Source organism: Orycteropus afer, unplaced genomic scaffold, assembly GCF_000298275.1.
Source record: "Orycteropus afer afer isolate SDZICR_OR568_19922 unplaced genomic scaffold, OryAfe1.0 scaffold00192, whole genome shotgun sequence".
In the NCBI taxonomy this organism is placed as follows: domain Eukaryota; kingdom Metazoa; phylum Chordata; class Mammalia; order Tubulidentata; family Orycteropodidae; genus Orycteropus; species Orycteropus afer.
In genome coordinates, this window is record NW_006921779.1 from 2,390,575 (window position 1) to 2,408,513 (window position 17,939).

The 17,939-nt window shown below is 42.2% G+C and overlaps 2 protein-coding genes across 2 annotated transcripts in view; both read left to right on the forward strand.

Moving 5' to 3' along the window:
* Positions 1-4,765, forward strand: part of INPP5B (inositol polyphosphate-5-phosphatase B) — a 76,206-nt gene extending 71,441 nt beyond the window's left edge. The window contains exons 20-23 of the mRNA XM_042781880.1: positions 2,624-2,708; positions 3,055-3,182; positions 4,286-4,397; positions 4,650-4,765. Coding sequence (XP_042637814.1) covers positions 2,624-2,708; positions 3,055-3,182; positions 4,286-4,397; positions 4,650-4,765 — 441 coding nt within the window. The remainder of the gene's footprint in view (positions 1-2,623; positions 2,709-3,054; positions 3,183-4,285; positions 4,398-4,649) is intronic.
* Positions 4,766-8,234: 3,469 nt separating this feature from the next.
* MTF1 (metal regulatory transcription factor 1) overlaps positions 8,235-17,939 on the forward strand; it is a 48,686-nt gene continuing 38,981 nt past the window's right edge. Inside the window, exon 1 of the mRNA XM_007947616.2 lies at positions 8,235-8,642. Within this exon, the coding sequence (XP_007945807.1) occupies positions 8,235-8,642 (408 nt within the window). The remainder of the gene's footprint in view (positions 8,643-17,939) is intronic.

Genomic DNA, 17,939 nt, shown 5'->3' on the forward strand with positions numbered 1-17,939 from the left:
TTTTTTTTTTTTAACCATTTGCCTTTTTTATGGTAGTAAATACATATGCAAAACATTCACCATTTCAACTTTTTTTGTGTGTGGTAAATATGTATGTAACAAAGCAGCTCTGGTGGCATAGTGCCTAAGGGATTTCACTGCTAGCCAGAAGGTTGGCAGTTCAAACCCACCAGCCACTCCACGGAAGGAACACTGGGCAGTCTGCTTCCAATAAAGATTTATTGCCTTGGAAACCCAAAGGGGGTCATGATTGGTCGGAATCGACTCAATGGTAGTGAGTTTGGTTTCGGTTTATGTATGTAACAAAACATTTGCTAATTCAACAGTTTTTACATGTCCAATTTAGTGAAATTAATTATGTTCATCATATTAGTCAAACATCATCATCATCCTTAACTAGAAGTTCAGTGTCCCTAAGCAATGAGTTCTACTTCCCCTCGAGGCCTCCCTCAGTAACCACTAATACTTGGTTTCTATACATTTGTTATCTATACTCTATTGAAGATAATTAAAAAATGGTTGCAGAGATTGATAGAGAGCTTCCAGAAATGCAAGCTGGATTCAGAAGAGGATGTGGAATGAGGGATACCATTTCTGATGTCAGATGGATGTTAGCTGAAATGAGATGAATATCAGAAAGATGTTTACTTATGTTTTACTGACTGTGCAAAAGCGTTCAATTGTGTGGATTATAACAAATTATGTATAACATTGAGAAGAATGGAAATTCCAGCACACTTGATAATACTCATGAGGAACCTGTACATAGATCAGGAGGCTGTTGTTTGAACAGAACAAGGGGATACTGCACGGTTCAAAATCAAGAAGAGAGTGTATCAAGGTTGTATCCTTTCACCATACTTATTCAATCCGTATGCTGAGCAAATAATCCAAGAAGCTAGACTATATGAAGAAGAACGTGGCATCAGGATTGGAGGAAGACTCATTAACAACCTGCAATACGCAGATAACACAACTTTGCTTGCTTAGAGTGAGGATGATTTGAAGTACTTACAGATGAAGATTAAAGACTACAATCTGCAGTATGGATTACACCTCAGTATAAAGAAAACAAAAATCCTCACAACTGGTCCAATAAACAGCTTCATGGTAGATGGAGAAAAGATTGAAGTTGTCAGGGACTTCATATTACTTGGTTCTACAGTCAACACCAATGGAAGCAGCAGTCAAGACATCAGATGACGTATTGCATTGGGCAAATCTGCTGCAGAAAACCTCTTTCAAGTGATGAAGAGCAAAGATGTCTCCTTGAAGACTAAGGTGCGCCTAACCCAAGCCATGGTATTTTCAATCGCCTATTATGCATGTCAGAGCTGGACAGTGAATAAGGAAGACCAAAGAAGAGTTGATGCTTTTGAGTTGTGGTATTACAGAAGAATGCTAAGAGTACCATGGTCTGCTAAAAGGACTAACAAATATGTCCTGGAAGAAGTGCAGCTGGTACGCTCCTTGGAAGCAAGAATGGCCAGACTTTGTCTCACCTACTTTGGTCATGTTGTCAGAAGGGACCATTCCCTGGAGAAGGATATCATACTTGGTAAAGTGGAGGGTCAATGAAAAAGGGGAAGGCCCTCAACGAGATGAATAGACATAGTGGCTGCAGTGAGGTGCTCAGGTATAGCAAGGATCATGAGGCTGACACAGGACCAGACGGTGTTTCATCCTGCTGTGCACAGGGTCGCTGTGAGTCAGAGACAACTCAATGGCACCTAACAACAACAGCGACATACATTTGCCTGGTCTAAATATTTCATGGAGGTGGAATCATTTAGTACTTACCCTTTTGCGACTGGCTTATTTTACTCAGCGAATATTTTCAAGGTTCATCAAGCAACATACGTTTTTAGGACATTCTCTTTTTATCTTTTTTCCCTTTCATTTATCGCCTATTCCAACAAACATATCAAGCATATTCTGAGTGTTTTAGGGCACTGCCTCATGTAGTTCTAGTTCTCATGATAGCTCTCAGGTAAGAGATCTTGCTTAGATAGTCAAGGTCACAAAACTGATGTGTGGAATGGGATTTGAACTTAGAGAGTCTGTCTCTAGATCCCACATCCTTATCATTGTGCTATTGTACCTGCTCTATAGAACTCTTTTTAAAGGTAACTTTTGACCAATGCATGTAATATTATTATTACTAATACAGTTATATGGCTTTAATTTGTTAAATAGAACAAGTGAATGTAAAGCATCCTGGGATGAATGGAAATGCCTTTATTGCCATCATCTTATTTGCACAAAGGTGGCTTTTTAGCTTTCTCCATCTTAAAAATGGTATACTTTCTTCTGGTTTTCTTTTTCTGATTAAGAAGCTTTACTGCTTGAATGCTTTTCCTTATATTGGATCTTCTTGTCATGTCTACTATATCTTACCCATAGTCTTGTAATAGATGGCTTGTCATCTTAAAGAACACGCCTGGGAAGACCTACAAGATGAATTAGCCACATCAACCTTAATCAAATTGTCTGCCAAGGTGATCCAAGGACCTCAGCACATTGCTCCTTTTTGTACTGTGCTGGTGATTGTATTTCTAGGTCAGGAAACCATTGCAGATTTTTTAAGAAAATAATTGTTTTGTGTGTTGTTTCCCTTTTGCAGGAAGATCTGTTTCAGCAGCCTGGCCTGAGGTCAGAATTTGAGCATATCAGGGACTGTTTGGACACTGGAATGATTGATAACCTCTGTATCCTTCAGACATTGAGCTCTGTGTATGTATGTATGTATGTGAATATAAATGAGAGAAAGGAAGAAAGCGTATTTTAAGGCTCCATAGCTGATGTTCCCTCAGATTTTATGTTCTTACTTACAAGTTTGTATGGAGAAGAGAAGACTTTAAGTAACCAATATAGCAAGAACTCAGGTTCTTGGCTCAGCTGACAAACAGCTTGTCCCCTTTGAGATGTTGGGCTGGCGTCCTAGCTCTGAGCCAAGAGACTGATTGGGTGGGCAGTACCGGCATGTTCTTGCTCCTAGGCCTTTTCCTAATCATAGGCAACAGCATCAACTGTTCCTTAACCCTGGGCCAAAAGCTGCTAACAATCATTCCGTAGCCGAGGCCTTGCTGCTTTTCCTTGAGAGTCTGCCAGAGCCTGTCATCTGTTACAGCACCTACCACAACTGCTTGGAGTGTTCTGGCAACTACACAGCGAGTAAACAGGTGAGGGGAAGCCTTGCGCATCACTGTACACATGTTGCTAGCCCCAGGCTTCAAGGGGCCTGAGAGAACAAAGTGGACACATTCCCTCAAGGGTTAGTGTCTTAAAAACTCAGCTTCATATCTTGACTTCCCAAACCTGTTTTTCCTCTCATGTCCTTTTTCCTTTTTAATGCCATCACCATTAATTTCAGTGACTCAACCCTGAAACCTGAGTCATTTCTATCTCCTCCCTGTCTCTCATCTCCCACATGCCGAGTCCCATTGATTTGTCTCCCATGTTCTCTCTCTCCATCCACTTATCTTGGTTCAAGTCCCTGTATCCCAGCTCTTCCTCTGCTGATTAGTTTTACATACTGCCTTCAGATTGTGTTTCCTAGTGCTCTCTTTCATTATGGTACTATTGCTCAAAAACTGTAATTGGCTGTCCATTGCCACTTAATGGTTTTCCTTAACAAATGTTTAAGACTTTCTGTGATCTAGCCTAGTGATTTGCACATATACCAGACCATAGGAGAATAATTGGGAAAACTTAATAATACAGATTCCAGAGCCTCAGAGTGCACTGAATCAGAATCTCTGTAAATGTAGCCCAGGCATTGATTTTGTACAAGCTCCCCAACTGATTCTGATAGGCACATAGCTAGGGCACTCATTGACTTCTAACCTGATCAACCCTTCAAGGCTTATCAGCGCCTATTAAACAGTTGTGTTCCTGCCAAAATTTACTTCTTATATTGTATTCTCCTGATGTATCTCACTGATTTCCTCCCTCCCTTTTTTTTTCTTGTTGCTACTGCTTTCTTTTGCTCTAAATACTATACTCTTCACTTCTGCTGATTTTGTCTGTATTCAAGACCCAACTAAAATGCTCTCTATTCCTTGAAGTCATCTGAGGACATGCAGTTACAAGTTTGACCTCCAAATTCCCATAGTGCTTGGTCTGTGTCTTTCTTTTGGCACTTGTGCCAAGTGATCAAACTTTCCTATGCACAGTCTTACTCATGTACTTGGGTCATATACTTAGTTCCTGGAATATAGTACGCAATTGACAGAATATTTGATTGAACGAACAAGAAAATAAACCCCACTTCTTTCTCTTCCAGGTCATTTCCACTCTCCCCACATTCCACAAAAATGTCTTTAACTACTTGATGGCGTTTTTGCAAGAATTGCTGAAAAATTCAGCAAAAAATCATTTGGATGAGAATATTCTAGGTAAGCAGCCAAGTGTTTGTGAGAAGCATCTCTGCCAACTGAGAAACCCATTACGTGAATTGTGATTGAGGACAGTCCCAAGTCCATTCTCGTGGAACTAAAATCTCAAGCTCTGGACAAAGTTTAATTCTCCACTAGTTTTTTCCTAAAAGAAGAAAATACTGTTTTGGGTCATTTCTCCCCTCTCCTAGCAACACAAGAGTAAGTAGTACCATCTTCTGCTGAATCATTCGTTTTCTGTTTTTCATGCAGCGAGCATATTTGGCAGCTTGCTCCTTCGAAGCCCAGCTGGTCACCAAAAGCTTGAAATGGCAGAGAAGAAGAAGGCCCAAGAATTTATTCACCAGTTCCTCTGCAACTCACCCTGAACGCCACCTATTTCAGCTCAAGGGAGGCCTTAAGAGGGTGTGAGGCCCCTTGGAAGCAAGAATGGCGACTGCTTGTTCTCTTGAGCCCAGAACCACGAGGCTAGCACACATAGTGCTACTGTGAGTTGTGAAGACATAGGAGAACATCGACGACAATAAAACTGACATTCATTGTTTGACTTTAGTTATATTTAACACACATTTCTCTTTTTTAATTTTTAAAATTAAAAGAATAAATGAACTTTTTTCTTACGCTCAATCAGCCTGCCTTCAGGGCATAGTCAGCGCTCCATGATCAAATACCATTTAAACAAATTTTGGAGTCCTCAGAAGAGAGTGAGCTGGACAGCAAGACTGCAGACGGAAGCTGCTGAACAGACAGATCATAGCCACCCCAGATGCTTCCAGTGCTTAGTCTGAGAATATGTGTCTATGCATACGAAGATCCTGCCCCTCTACCTACTCAAATGTGGCTCAGTAACTGTGAGGCTGGCCACTGAGGACAATAGTGTCTTGAAAATGAAAACACTCAAGTCAGAGTTCTGATGGAGCAAGTGGGATATTTTTGGACCAGCAAATCCTCCAAACTGTATATAATGCATCCCTCCTGTCATATGTATAATATATTTTGATGATAAATGTATTTTTAACAGTAGTTGTGTATGTTTTCTATCTCTTGATTGATGGCGCTTGATAGCTGGGCCTTTGTGGTGGTAAGTTTTGGGGCAGTTGGTCAGCGACCAAAGAGACGATTGCATGGGAGTCTCATGGGTAACAGGCACGATGCACATTTTTCAAGTACAAGATGGTATAATCATAGCCTGAATCCCTTGATCTGCTCTAGTTTCTCTGGGGGTTGCCCTACTCTGAGAGGCAACTTACAGGACAAAATGGCAGTGGCTGTTGGGAGTGCTAATAGATCTTCCTGGTATTTGGGTTTGATGGAAAGGAGCATTACAAAGGCATAAGAAATTGCTTTTGAGGCACTGGAATATCACTGCTTGTCGCGTAAAATGCTAACTTAGAAATGGCCAGGAAAGAAAATGTGAACGGTTAAAGAAAGGAAATGGCCAGTAGGTGGAGTTGACTGGCCTGAGCGGGAGCCCTGTTGAAGCTGACAGTCCTCTCTGCTGGGGAAAAGTTGGGGCAGGCAGTTTGGGCAGGGGGTGTGACAAGAAAGGGAACTGGGCTTTTCTTGAAAGCATGTGAGAAAAAGTGGCGGCGTCCTCTCTGGCTTGGCTTGGAGTACTCCTAGGTCTCTCTCTTAGGTACACTCTTCCTTATTTTCTCTACTGAGTCCTTGTCCTCGCCTATATTTAAATAAAGTGATGAGTGGGAGCTGGGGCCATTGAAAGGGAAATTCGAACATGCTTCTCGGCTCTACCCTTGTGGATCCGAGCCAGAATTGTGATGGCTAACTCTGCTGTGTCCACCAGGGCGAGAGCGGCCAGCGTAAACCAGGCTGAGGCGCCTTTGGTTGAGGGGTTGGAGGTTCGCGATCCTGTTCCCCTGCGTCTGGGGCCGCGAGAGTTTGCACTGTTCGCTAGGTACCTGGAGCGCTTCCCGGACGGGTCAAACTCACCACCCAGGCAATGTCCCCTCGGTGCCCTGCTCCGCCCCTCCCGCTCGCCAATTGGAGACTCGAGCTCAGCCCCCAGACCGCCTAAACCAACCAGATACCCGAGGGAGAGGCGGAGTGGCTTTCTCCACCTTCCTCCGGAAAGCGGAAGCAGAAGTGACGTTTGGGAAGGTGGGGGCAATCATGGTGCCGCTGGGGAGGGGAGAAGCTGCTGCTGCCGCCGTTGCCGGGAGCCGCGGAGGTAAAAGGCGAAACTAGACTCGGCCTGGGCTTGGGGCTTCCCGAGGGGCGCGACACTTAGGCTCCCTTCTGAAGCATTTCCCAGTAGAGACCCCAATCCAGTCTCTATAGGGACCCCACCCCTCCTCTGTTTCCATGGGGATGGGTATCCAGCCCCCCTCCTCTGTTTCCATGGAGACCCGGACCCTGTTCCTCATAGCCCGGCTTGGAGCCACCCCTATAATGTCTCGGATTTTTCTGTGTAACCCTAGGCTGGGGGCTATCCCAGGCAGGTTTCTTTCCTCAGCTTCCTCTCTGGGGTGTTTCGTTCTCGCTTGCCACCTTCAAACCTCCTGTTCTGTTTGTTCCGGACAGTTAGTCTCCGCGTTGCCGCTTATGGTGCCGGGACAGCCCAGTAGGGCCCTTGGTGCTCTTATCTCTCCTCTCAGATGCAGCGAAATGTACATCTACTGGGTTGCGTAAGCCAGAGCTAGGGGTCGAGCCAGATCCGATCCCTTGGCCTGTCCCTAGTAACTATCTCTCTGTCTAACCGCCCTACTACATAAAGACTCACTTTCTAACCTAGAGCAGAAGAGAAAGATAAAGTGCAAAGCCAGACGGAAAACTAAAAGGAATGAGTTGATTATTTTTGAATTCTCTGTTCTGCTTGCCATAGCCACGCTTGTAGAACCTGTGTGTTATTGTAGGTGAAAGAAGAATCACAGTTCCAGAACAGGGAAGCTTCAGATTTGGTGTTTTGCCTAGGAGAGTATATTCTGTAGGTCTTTCATTCATTTAGCTAACATTTCCTGAACTTCTAGTGTCAGTATACTTTGCTAGGTGTTGTAGAAACAAAAGTAAGCAAGAGAGCCACTATACAAGCATAGCTTCTGGTTGACACCAGATTGTTTTAGGACAGAAAAGGATCAAGTGCTCTTCATTAGGTGTGCTGGATTAGGGAGCATTCTCTCCACCCAGAAGCTAAAGCATCTGCTCCAGGAAGGAGGATAGGAATCAACACTGTTCCTCTACTATTGGTCAGTCACTGTGCTTTGCATGCATTCTCCCTTTTACTCCCTGTGACAATTTAGAGGGAATAGGAATTACTAGTCCCACTTTACACATAAGGAAATTGAAGCACAGAAGAGTTAGCCAAGTAGTAAAAGCAAAGCCAGAATCTGTAGGTAGGTTAGCATGGCTCCAAAACCTTGCTCCTCATGCCAGAGATTACACTGCATCATGGTCTGATTTGGGAGATATTTGGGTGGGATTTCCTTACTTTAAGATTTATAGCAATTAAGCCTTGAAGCAGGTACTGCTCTGTTTGCTCCGTTAGGTATTTTGACCAGTCTTCACAGTGTTTGACAGGAAGGCACAGTCAGGTCTTAGGAACTGATTTGCTACTTACTACTTTAATTTTTTAAGAAAGGCATTACGTTTCCTTAAAAATGACGTAAAGGGTTTCGAAGTTAAACACAAAAAGATTATTCCCAAGGAAGATGATTTTTTATTTGCATTGTTTTGCTCTTTTAAGTGAGAGGGAAGATGAGCTCCTGTTACTGTGGAGGGCACCCCTGGGTCCTGTGGTATGGCTCTAACTCTGGCCTTGTTCTATTGCAGACGGGTCATTACCTTTCCATTTCTCACAGCTGAGCTGAGCACTATTGAACCATGGGGGAACACAGTCCAGACAACAACATCATTTACTTGGAGGCGGAGGAAGATGACCTGACTCCCGATGACAAGATGCTCAGGTTTGTGGATAAAAACGGACTGGTGCCTTCCTCATCTGGAACCGTTTATGATAGGACAACTGTTCTTATTGAGCAAGACCCTGGCACTTTGGAGGATGAAGATGATGATGGACAGTGCGGAGAACATTTGCCTTTTCTAGTAGGGGGTGAAGAGGGCTTTCACCTAATAGATCACGAAGCGATGTCCCAGGGTTACGTGCAACATATTATCTCACCAGATCAAATTCATTTAACAATAAACCCTGGTTCCACACCCATGCCAAGAAATATCGAAGGTGCGACTCTCACTCTGCAGTCGGAATGTCCAGAAACGAAACGTAAAGAAGTAAGTAAAGGTGGGGATGAGGGTGCAGTCTGGCATTGGGGAGAGTTGAACACTGGCTGCTTGAACAACTCCTGCTGGCAGTTTTAGCTGGGGAGTAAAGGACAGTCGCTACATGTGCTTCATGTTTTGCTGTGACTGCTTTTTGCTTTCTGGAACTATTGGTTTGGATGGCCACATTGGAATTTTGGAGAACTAATTATAATCCCTCAAATTTTCTTCCCCAAATCAGGAATAAAATAGAAATTTCCCTAAGAGGTAACTACATGGTTCTAATGCTGACATAACTGATTTGGCTTATCTGATAGTGAAATAACTAGATTTGACTCATCTCTAGGTTGTGTATAAATGATTTGTTTTGGAGATGCATATCTGCTGGCATAGGCTTTATTATCTTACAGAGTGTTTCGTGAATAACAAAGGCTAGCTTTCTTTCACAAGAAATTCAGGCAAGAGATGCTAAAGAGAGAGCAGTGTATCTAAAATAAGGTTTCCCGTTCATATATCACTAATGTTAGGTTGTTTGTCACAATGCTTTGAAAACTGTAAAGCACTGTACAGATTGTAAGTGGTGGTTATTAGGGGGATAAAAGATAAAGTTTAAAGGTATCCCAGAATTGACTGCATGTTAATTAGAAAAAAGTAAGTCACTGGTTGTTGCAGTACCAGGGAGTAGCTATAAGATTCTACCAAACAGAGATAGGGGCACATTGTTTATCAAAATAGGTGTCTCTTTTATTGTAATTAAAGTCTTAAAATCAGAGAATTTTTTTTTTTTTTTTAATTTTTTTTTAGGGTAGGTAAATGTGTCATTTTTTTTTTAAATTTTATTTTGATTTGGGTGAAGATTTACAGAGTAAATTCACTTTTCATACAGCAGTTCACATAATATACTTTGTCTCATGTCATTGACCAAAATTTACAATGCAACAGCTCCCCTCCCACTTCCTCCCCATAGTTACCTCTTCCCAGTGTCCATCCCTCCATACTCTTCTGCGCCCTGAGCTGTCTCCCTGTGTATAAGCAGCCCTTCCTTCTCCCATGATTGTTCTCTCCAGGGTGTGTGTCTACTTGAGGTAAATGTTTAATTCACATGCCTGTACTTTGTTTGGCTGGAAACCACAGGTGTGGCTTCAATTCCAGACCTGAAGGGCAGCTAGGGGCCATAGTCTCAGTGGTTCCACCAGGCTCTATTGGACCAGCAAACCTGGTCCCCACCTTCTTTTTTTTTTTTTGCATCCAAATGATTTTGAGTTTTGTACCACATTGTTCTCCCTCTTTATGCAGGATCTCCTACATCCCTTTCAAGTGGATGGCAGTGGTAGCTGGGCACCATCTAGTTCTTCTGGTCTCATTGTTGTATAGGTTGCAGATCGGATGGTGTACCAGTCGCTAGGACTGATTGTTTCCATTAATTTTGATTTTCTTCTTCTTGATGAGGAGAGACCCATTGTTGCATCTAGATGGCAGCTTGCTAGCTTTTAAGATCCCAGTCGCTACTCGCCAAAGTAGGAGGTGGAACAGTGTTTTGTATGGTATGTTATGCCAATTGAGCTTGATGTCCCCTGCGACTATGGTCCCAAGCCCGCAGGATCAACTACTCGGTCGCTCTGGGTAGCTGGCTGTGACCAAGCAATGACCATAACCTTGCCCCTTGTCAGCTCTACTATACACCTGGCAGAGAATTTTTTTATTCTTGACATAATGACTTTTCCTTTGCTAACCTTAGAATCTAGAGCTAGAGTGAATCTTAGAGAGATCATTTTACCTACCCCTCCTACCTCAAGCAGAAATCTCTCCACAGCATCTCTGACATCAGTTCCTTTGGTCTCTGCTTGAACCCTTCCAGAATGACAGGACAACAGTGTTTCACAGTTTAGCCCAATACATTTTTGGCCAACTCTGATTGTTAGAAAGCTTTTTTTGCATAAAGCCAAAATCTGTCTTCCTGCAGCTGCCTCCCACTGGTTCTAGGTCTTCCTGACTAACAGCAAGTTAACCTTCCTTCCACAGGACAGCCCATCAGATATTTAAAGGTGGTTATCATGGGTTTTTCTTCATTTTCTCTTTTACAGAATAAATACTTCCATTTACTTAAATATCCCTTTTAGAACATTTTGCCCATCTGTCATTAGCCTGGTCACCTTTGATTATATAAATCCTAGTTTTCCAAAGTCCTTAAAATCTAGAATTGAAGCCATTCTCACAAGGGTAAATCATCTAGCACTGAATGCAGGAGGAGACCTTATCTCTTAATCTGGACACTCTACAATTAAGAAATAGTTTATATTTTATTAACAGTAACATCACACTGTAGTTTGTACTAGGAAACCCCTAGGTTAGTACCTCTCAACTGGGGGCAGTTTTGCTCTCACAGGAGATAATTAAGCAATGGCCAGAAACATTTTTGGTTGTCCTACTAGAGAGGTGCTACTGGAATCTTATGGGTAGGGGCCAGAGATGTTATTAAATATTCTGTAGAGCACAGGACCCCACCCTACAACAAAGAATTATCTGGCTCAAAATATCAATAGTATCAAGATTGAGAAACCTTGCTCTAGATTATTCTAATGTGCACAGCCTTTAAGATAATCCTCCCCCTGTTTCATCTTAAGCAATTGAATAGGAAGGCCTGCATTCAGTCTTAAGAATATCCCCTAACTGAATTTTATCTTACTGAATTCAGCCTGTTATTTGAGTTTGTCAGGGTTCATTTCAGTTCAACAAACATTTATAAAGTGAGGTACTGTTATGCTATATAGGATTGCAGAAGTAGCTACGACAATTTAACAGTATAGAAGTAGAAATATATTTATTCCAGCCACTCCTCGGAAGGAAGGTTGGGCAATCTACTTCTGCAGTGATACCTCCTCAGGAACCCAAGAAGGAGTCGCTATGAGTCAGGGCCAACTTGACGGCACATCACAACAACAACAATAACCAACACCTTAACACCTTAACAATAGGCACAACGTGGTAAATGTGAGAGAGAGAGGTACAGATATTGCCTGGAAGTGCAGAGAAAGTCACCTTTAGCGTCAGGGGGTCAGAGAGGTCTTAAAGAGGTGACATTTGAGGTGATCTTAAAAAGTATGTGTAATTTAGATTAAAAGGCAGGGAGGGGCTTTCTAACTGATAGGAACAGCATGAACAAAGGAGTGGAGTTGAGAAAGCACAGGCCATTTTCAGGGAATAGCGAGTTCTCCTGTTAGAACAGAGGTCATCATGCTTTTTCTGTAAAGGATTAAATCATAAGTATTCTGGGCTTTGCAGGTCATATGGTCACTTTTGCAACTACTCAATGCTGCCATTGCAGCACAAGAACATACATAAACACGGGAGTGTGCTTCTGTTCTGATAACATTTTATTTACAGGCAGCAGGCTGCATTTGGCCCTTTGGAGTTTGTAGACTCCTGGACTAGAACATATGGAATAGTTGGGATAAGGAGTGATAGATAGTAGAAGTTCAAACATAGAAGGCAGTGATAGTATGCTAAGGAGTTGGGACTGTATTTTGGAAGCAGTGGGAAACCATTGAAGCTTTTTGAGCCAGTAAGTGAGGGAGCTCTGGTAGCGTAGTACCTAAGGCATTTGACTGCTAACTAGAAGGCTGGTGGTTCAAACCCACCAGCCACCCCTCGGAAGGAAGATTGGGCAATCTACTTCTGTAGCGATACCAACTCAGAAACCCAAGGAGGGGTTGCTGTGAGTTGGATCCTACTCGACAGCAGCGAGTTTGGTTTTTTGGTTATTTTAAAGTGATGTGGTTAGAGCAGCAGTTTAGAAGGATTGCTCTCGCAGCAGTGGTATTTTAGAGACAGTGGAAAACTGGAGACAGATTATCCAGTTAGGAGATAGTTGTCGTTTAAGTTTGGGGTTTCATTAAGCGTGATGGAGGACAGTAACCTTGTACGTGAAAGGAATCCAGAGCTTTTGTAGGCGTGTGAGAGTGAACTGTATGTTATTGAATTTTGAAGAATGAGCCCTGAATTGGACATAATTTTAAAAGTTCTTAATCCTTTGGATTGGAAAGATTCATCCATTTTTTTCCAAGTGCATTGAATTTCTATTGTGTCTTAACACATGGGCCACACAGATGATTGACAGGGTTCTCTGTCTAGGTGGAGAGTTAAATAGAGTACACTGTGATAAATACTGTAATAGAGGCAGATTCATGGGCATGTTGAGGAGAAAGCAGCTAACTCTGTTGCCCTTGGGAGTGGTGATTCCATTAACAGAAATCAAGAAAAGAAAATTTGGTGAAGAAATTGATGGGTTTGGTTTGGAGTATATTGACTTTATAGTCCTTCCAGAAAAGTAAATTGAGCAGGTCACAAAGCCCATTGCAAATGTGAATCTGAAGTCAAGGAAATGGCTTGGGATTAGAATTGTGGCTCCGCAAAAGGGCAATAGTTCAAACTGTGGGCAGTTTACTCAAGGGAGAAATAAGAATTGCTCTGAGAATTTAAGAGTTGGAAAGAGAAAGAGGAACCAGGGAAGATCACACTAATCAAAGAGATGGGGTGGAATGCAGTATTGTGGAATCTTTGGGAAGAGAGTTTTGAAAAGTGTGACTTTTCCTAGCTGACCCTGCAGAGGGGTTGAGGGATGAGGAAAAAGCCATTAGTTCTGCAAGTTGTGCAGTTGTGTTCCCATCATGAGAAGAATTTCCGTAGAGCATCAAGGGCTGAAGCTAGATTGCAAGTGATGGGGAAGTGAGTAGGTGGTGAGGAAATAGGAGGCAGGAAGTGCCAACATTTTTTTTTTTTTTAAATATTCAAGTTTGGTAGCTGGAGGAAGAATGATGAGGCAGTAGTAGCTCAAGGGGATTGAAACAATTTTTCAGCATAGAAAATTTGAGCATGATTTAGAGCCTCAGCTTTAGACCATCCTCAGCTAATGATTACTATGTGAAAAGTTTATCATGACCAAATGTTTAAAAAGCATTTGGTTAAACCAAGACCAAGATTTGTTTATTACAGGATTTCTTGGAGCTTTTGATGTGCTGTTGATTAAAAAGAAAGGAAATGCTTAATTTTCCAAATGTTTAAACTTGGGGAAAACCATTATTCAGGTCTCATTTCCAGGGCTCAGTGTTCTATAGAACACATTTTGGAAATGTTGATCTAGGCAGAACAGAAGGAGATGGTAGGGAGGTAATGACTGTACAGTCAGTGATATTGTTGTTGTTGTTGTTATGTGCCGTCGAGTCGGCCCCGACTCATAGCGACCCCTCCTTGGGTTTCCGAGGCAGTATCACTACGGAAGTAGGATTGCCCAACCTTCCTTCCGAGGAGTGGCTGGTGGGTTTGAACCGCCAGCCGTCTGGTTAGCAGGCAAGTGTCTTAGCCACTATGCTACTGCTGTCACTTTTCCACCTTGTATTGTTTGCAAGCCTGGTTTGCCATTGGTGGGTTCAGGTCTTGTTGGTAATCATGTTGAAAGGACAGGGTCTTTAGTTCAGTCTGCTGTGAATTTAGCTCACTGTACTTCCCTCCTACTCACATTTTCCCATTCTATTCATGAGACCTACATGGAAGATTCTATAATCTATTCCTGAAATAAATAGGTGGCCGATTGGTGGGGGATAGGCTTTGAAACTCTTCCTTGAATGACCAGGCATTAAGAGGTGGCTTCCTGCAGTACCATTTTACATTAGTGTTTTTTTTTAAAACAGTGATTTTTGGGAGTATGTAAATCCATTTAATTGGCCCGAAGAGACCAATGTTTATAACTATTTGATAACATCCTTCATCATCTCTTACCTTTTTTGTTTTTGACTTGGCTTATTCTGTGTCACTTTGCCCAGGTGTTATTCTTGAGAAATCAAATCATTTGATAACTAGTTAGTCTCCTAGGCTTCCTAAGCAGCTTACTTTGTGAGTCAGATTTTATCCTGATTTTCCTGTTTACCTCTGATTGTTCCATTGTTTCCTACAGTGTATAGCTGGCTGACCTGTTACTTCATTCCCCCCCCGCCCCATGCTTGTCTTGTGCAAAAGATAAACCAACCAGAACCTTGCCCCAGATACTATCTTCTCATACCTCAGAGCCACTGGTCATTCTGGCTCTAATGTTGCATATCTTTTTTTCATATTGACTGTTTTAGTATTGCCTCCCTGTTGATTTGGCAGCTTTAAGAACTTGCCAGTCACATAACATACTACAGAAAAATGTTGTTCCACATCCTACTTTGGTGAGCAACGACTGGGATCTTAAAAGCTTGCAGGCAGCCATCTAGATGCAATGATGGTCTCTTCTCATCCAGAGCAAAGAATGAAGAAAACCAAAGATGCATTGAACAAATAGTCCAAGGGACTGGTATACCATCTGATCCTCAGCCTATTTGACTATGAGACCAGAAGAACTAGATGGTACCCAGCTAATATTGTCAACCACTTGGAGAGGGATCTCTGTAGGAGATCCTGGATAGAGTGGGAGAACAATGTGGAACAAAACTCAAAATTATTAAAAAAAAAAAAAAAAAAGACTAGATTTACTGGTCTAATAGAGCCTCATGGAACCCCTGAGACTATGGCCCCTAGCTGCCCTTCAGGTCTGGAATTGAACCCACTCCTATGGCTTCCAGCTAAACAAAAATTTTACAAGCATATGAGCTGAACATTTACAGTAGGTAGATACACTTTTTGGAGAGATCAATCATGGGAAAGTAGAAGGGCTGAGTGTGCACAGGGGGACAGCTTGGGGGCAGGAGTGCATGGGAAGGAAGGACACAGGGAAGAGGTGACTATGGGGAGGAAGTGGGAGGGGAGCTTGTTGCACTGTGGTAAATTGTAGTCAATGTCATGAGACAAAATGTATGTGAGCTGTTGTATGGAAAGTGAATTTGCTCTGTAAACTTTCACCCAAATCACAATAAAATTAAAAGAAAAAAAAAAGGAACTTGCCAATCAAAATACTGTCATTCTGCTCAAGATTAGCTTTCGTACTTAGGGGTTGCTCTGTCAATGCCCTTGTACTCCAGGTATCTAGGGATCTGTGTTTCCTTTTGTTGGTTCATGCAGTCCATTATTTCCCAAACTTTCTTGCACCTGTGTCTTTCCAGTACTGTCTAGTTATCTGTTCATCTACCTCTGTCTGAATCACCATGCACTCTTCATGGCTAACTGACTGTGCCACTTTTCTGCTGAATAGGTAGCCAAGAAGTTTGAAGAAACCCAGGAATCATCATATACCAAATCTGTTCTTCATGATGCACCAAAGTATTCTAGTGCATTGATTGGGAAAGAATATCCTGTTATACCAAGAAGTGTGCTTAAAGTGATACTTTATGAACTAGGCTGCTATATTGCATCTTAACACACCATGAGTGAATTACATGATCAGTGGCATGTCTAAGAGATTTTTTTTCCCCATGGCTTCAAACCAGTATTTCCCAGTTAAGTTACAGCTGATGAAGCGACACTGGAACAGACTCGAATTTATAAAATGTGGGTATACCAGAACAATAACCAGAACAGGAAAAATTACAGGTCCATGCTGTGCTAAAAACTTAAATCGCCCTCTTTGAAACAAGGGCAGTGTGTGCATTGCATAGCATCTAAACCTCTTGACTGGTACAGATGGAAACAGTGGTGTCCAGCTCAAAGATGGCAGTGGACTGCACTGCTTTGAATGTGGGTTGCTCTCCATAGTCCTGGCAATAACCAGGTCTCCTGCATCAGTCTCCTGAAGTGGCTCACCTTGCCTCTTCTGAGTCTCCTGTTCCAGGGCCTCGACTTGTAATTTTCCCCATTCTGGTTATTGTTCTTGTACACCCACATTTTACAGATTTGAGTCTGTTCCAATTTTGCTGCCGTTGGCCATGACCGAACCAGTTTGACCCGATTAGAAGCCCTGTCTTTTTTTGTGTGACCAATTTTAAGTGTCAGAGTAACAGGAAAAATTTGACTTCAGTGTTGTAGAGCCTTTTTGTGATGTATCCTTTACTTCTTGAGACCCAGTTCTAAACTCATTCCACATTCTGAATCCCTCAGGCAATGGAATGATCCATTCAAACATACAGGGATGTTGCTGACTCTCCCAGAGGGAAACCACCCACTTAGTCTTTGCATACTGTGATTACATTCTCTGCAGGTTCCCTTCTGAACACCCACGGAATTGCCATTCAGAACTAGGACAAATGGGACTTTCTGCTTGAAATCCTAGTGTTAAGGATCCATTCATTCTTTCCACAGCTTTCACTTATTTTTGTCAAATATCAGAAAGTACAAAGAAATAGTCCCTGTATTGAGAGGTGGAGTCTAGTAGGGAGGCTGCTAATGCTGTATGTGCGAGGTCTATAGAAGCCCAGAATGGGAAGCATTTTCCTTTTGCTGTCAGATGAAGCTGGTTAGCAATTTGTCTGTCATTTGCCTGAATGTGTGTACTCTCTCCTTAGTCATCAGCATTTCCATCACAGTGAGGCCTGCTGGCCTGGGAAAGACCCAGAGGTTGTTTTGTGTACATATTGGTTTTCAAACATGGTCCTGCAGGAGTAATATAGGTCCCAAATTTACATTTTATATGGGCAACAAATGTTAAAAGGAGCTCTAGAGACATAGTGGTTAAAGCTCTCAGCTGCTAACCAGAAAAAGGCTGGTGGTTCAAATCCACCAGCAGCTCTGTGGGAGAAAGATGAGGCAGTCTGCTTACGTAAAGATTTACAGCCTTGGAAGCACTACGGGACAGTTCTCTATTCTAAAGGGTTGCTAATGAGTCGACATTGACTTAAATGGCAGTGGGTCTGGTTTTTGGTTTTATAAATGTTAAGAAGCTCTAGTGGTGCAATGGTTAAGGCATTTGGCTGCTAACCAACAGATTGGCAGTTTGAACCTACCAACCGCTTCATGAGAGAAAGGTGAGGCAATCTGCTTCCATAAAGATTTACAGCCTTGGAACCTCTATGGTGTATTTCTACTTTGTCCTATAGGGTCGCTATGAGTCAGTATTGACTTGATGGTAGTAAGTTTGTGTTTTTGGTATAAATGTTAGTTATTGCTAAATTCTTTTTGCAATTGTAGGATATTGGAGAAAGAACCTGAGTTTTAATGGTTTTTCTTCCTCTTACATTTAAATCAAGTTTATTCTTAAAATTGTTTCTTCTGTGACATTTAGACCTAGGTTCCGTCATGGCTCTGGTGTGTACTAGTTATCAGCTTTGGCCAAGCTGCTTAATGTCTCTGTTTCCTGTTTTGTGAAATTGAAATAAAAATACCATTTCATTTTGTGAAGATTAAATGAGGTTTATTCATATATAAATACATAGTATATGCGTAAAACATTTGGCAGAGTGGTGC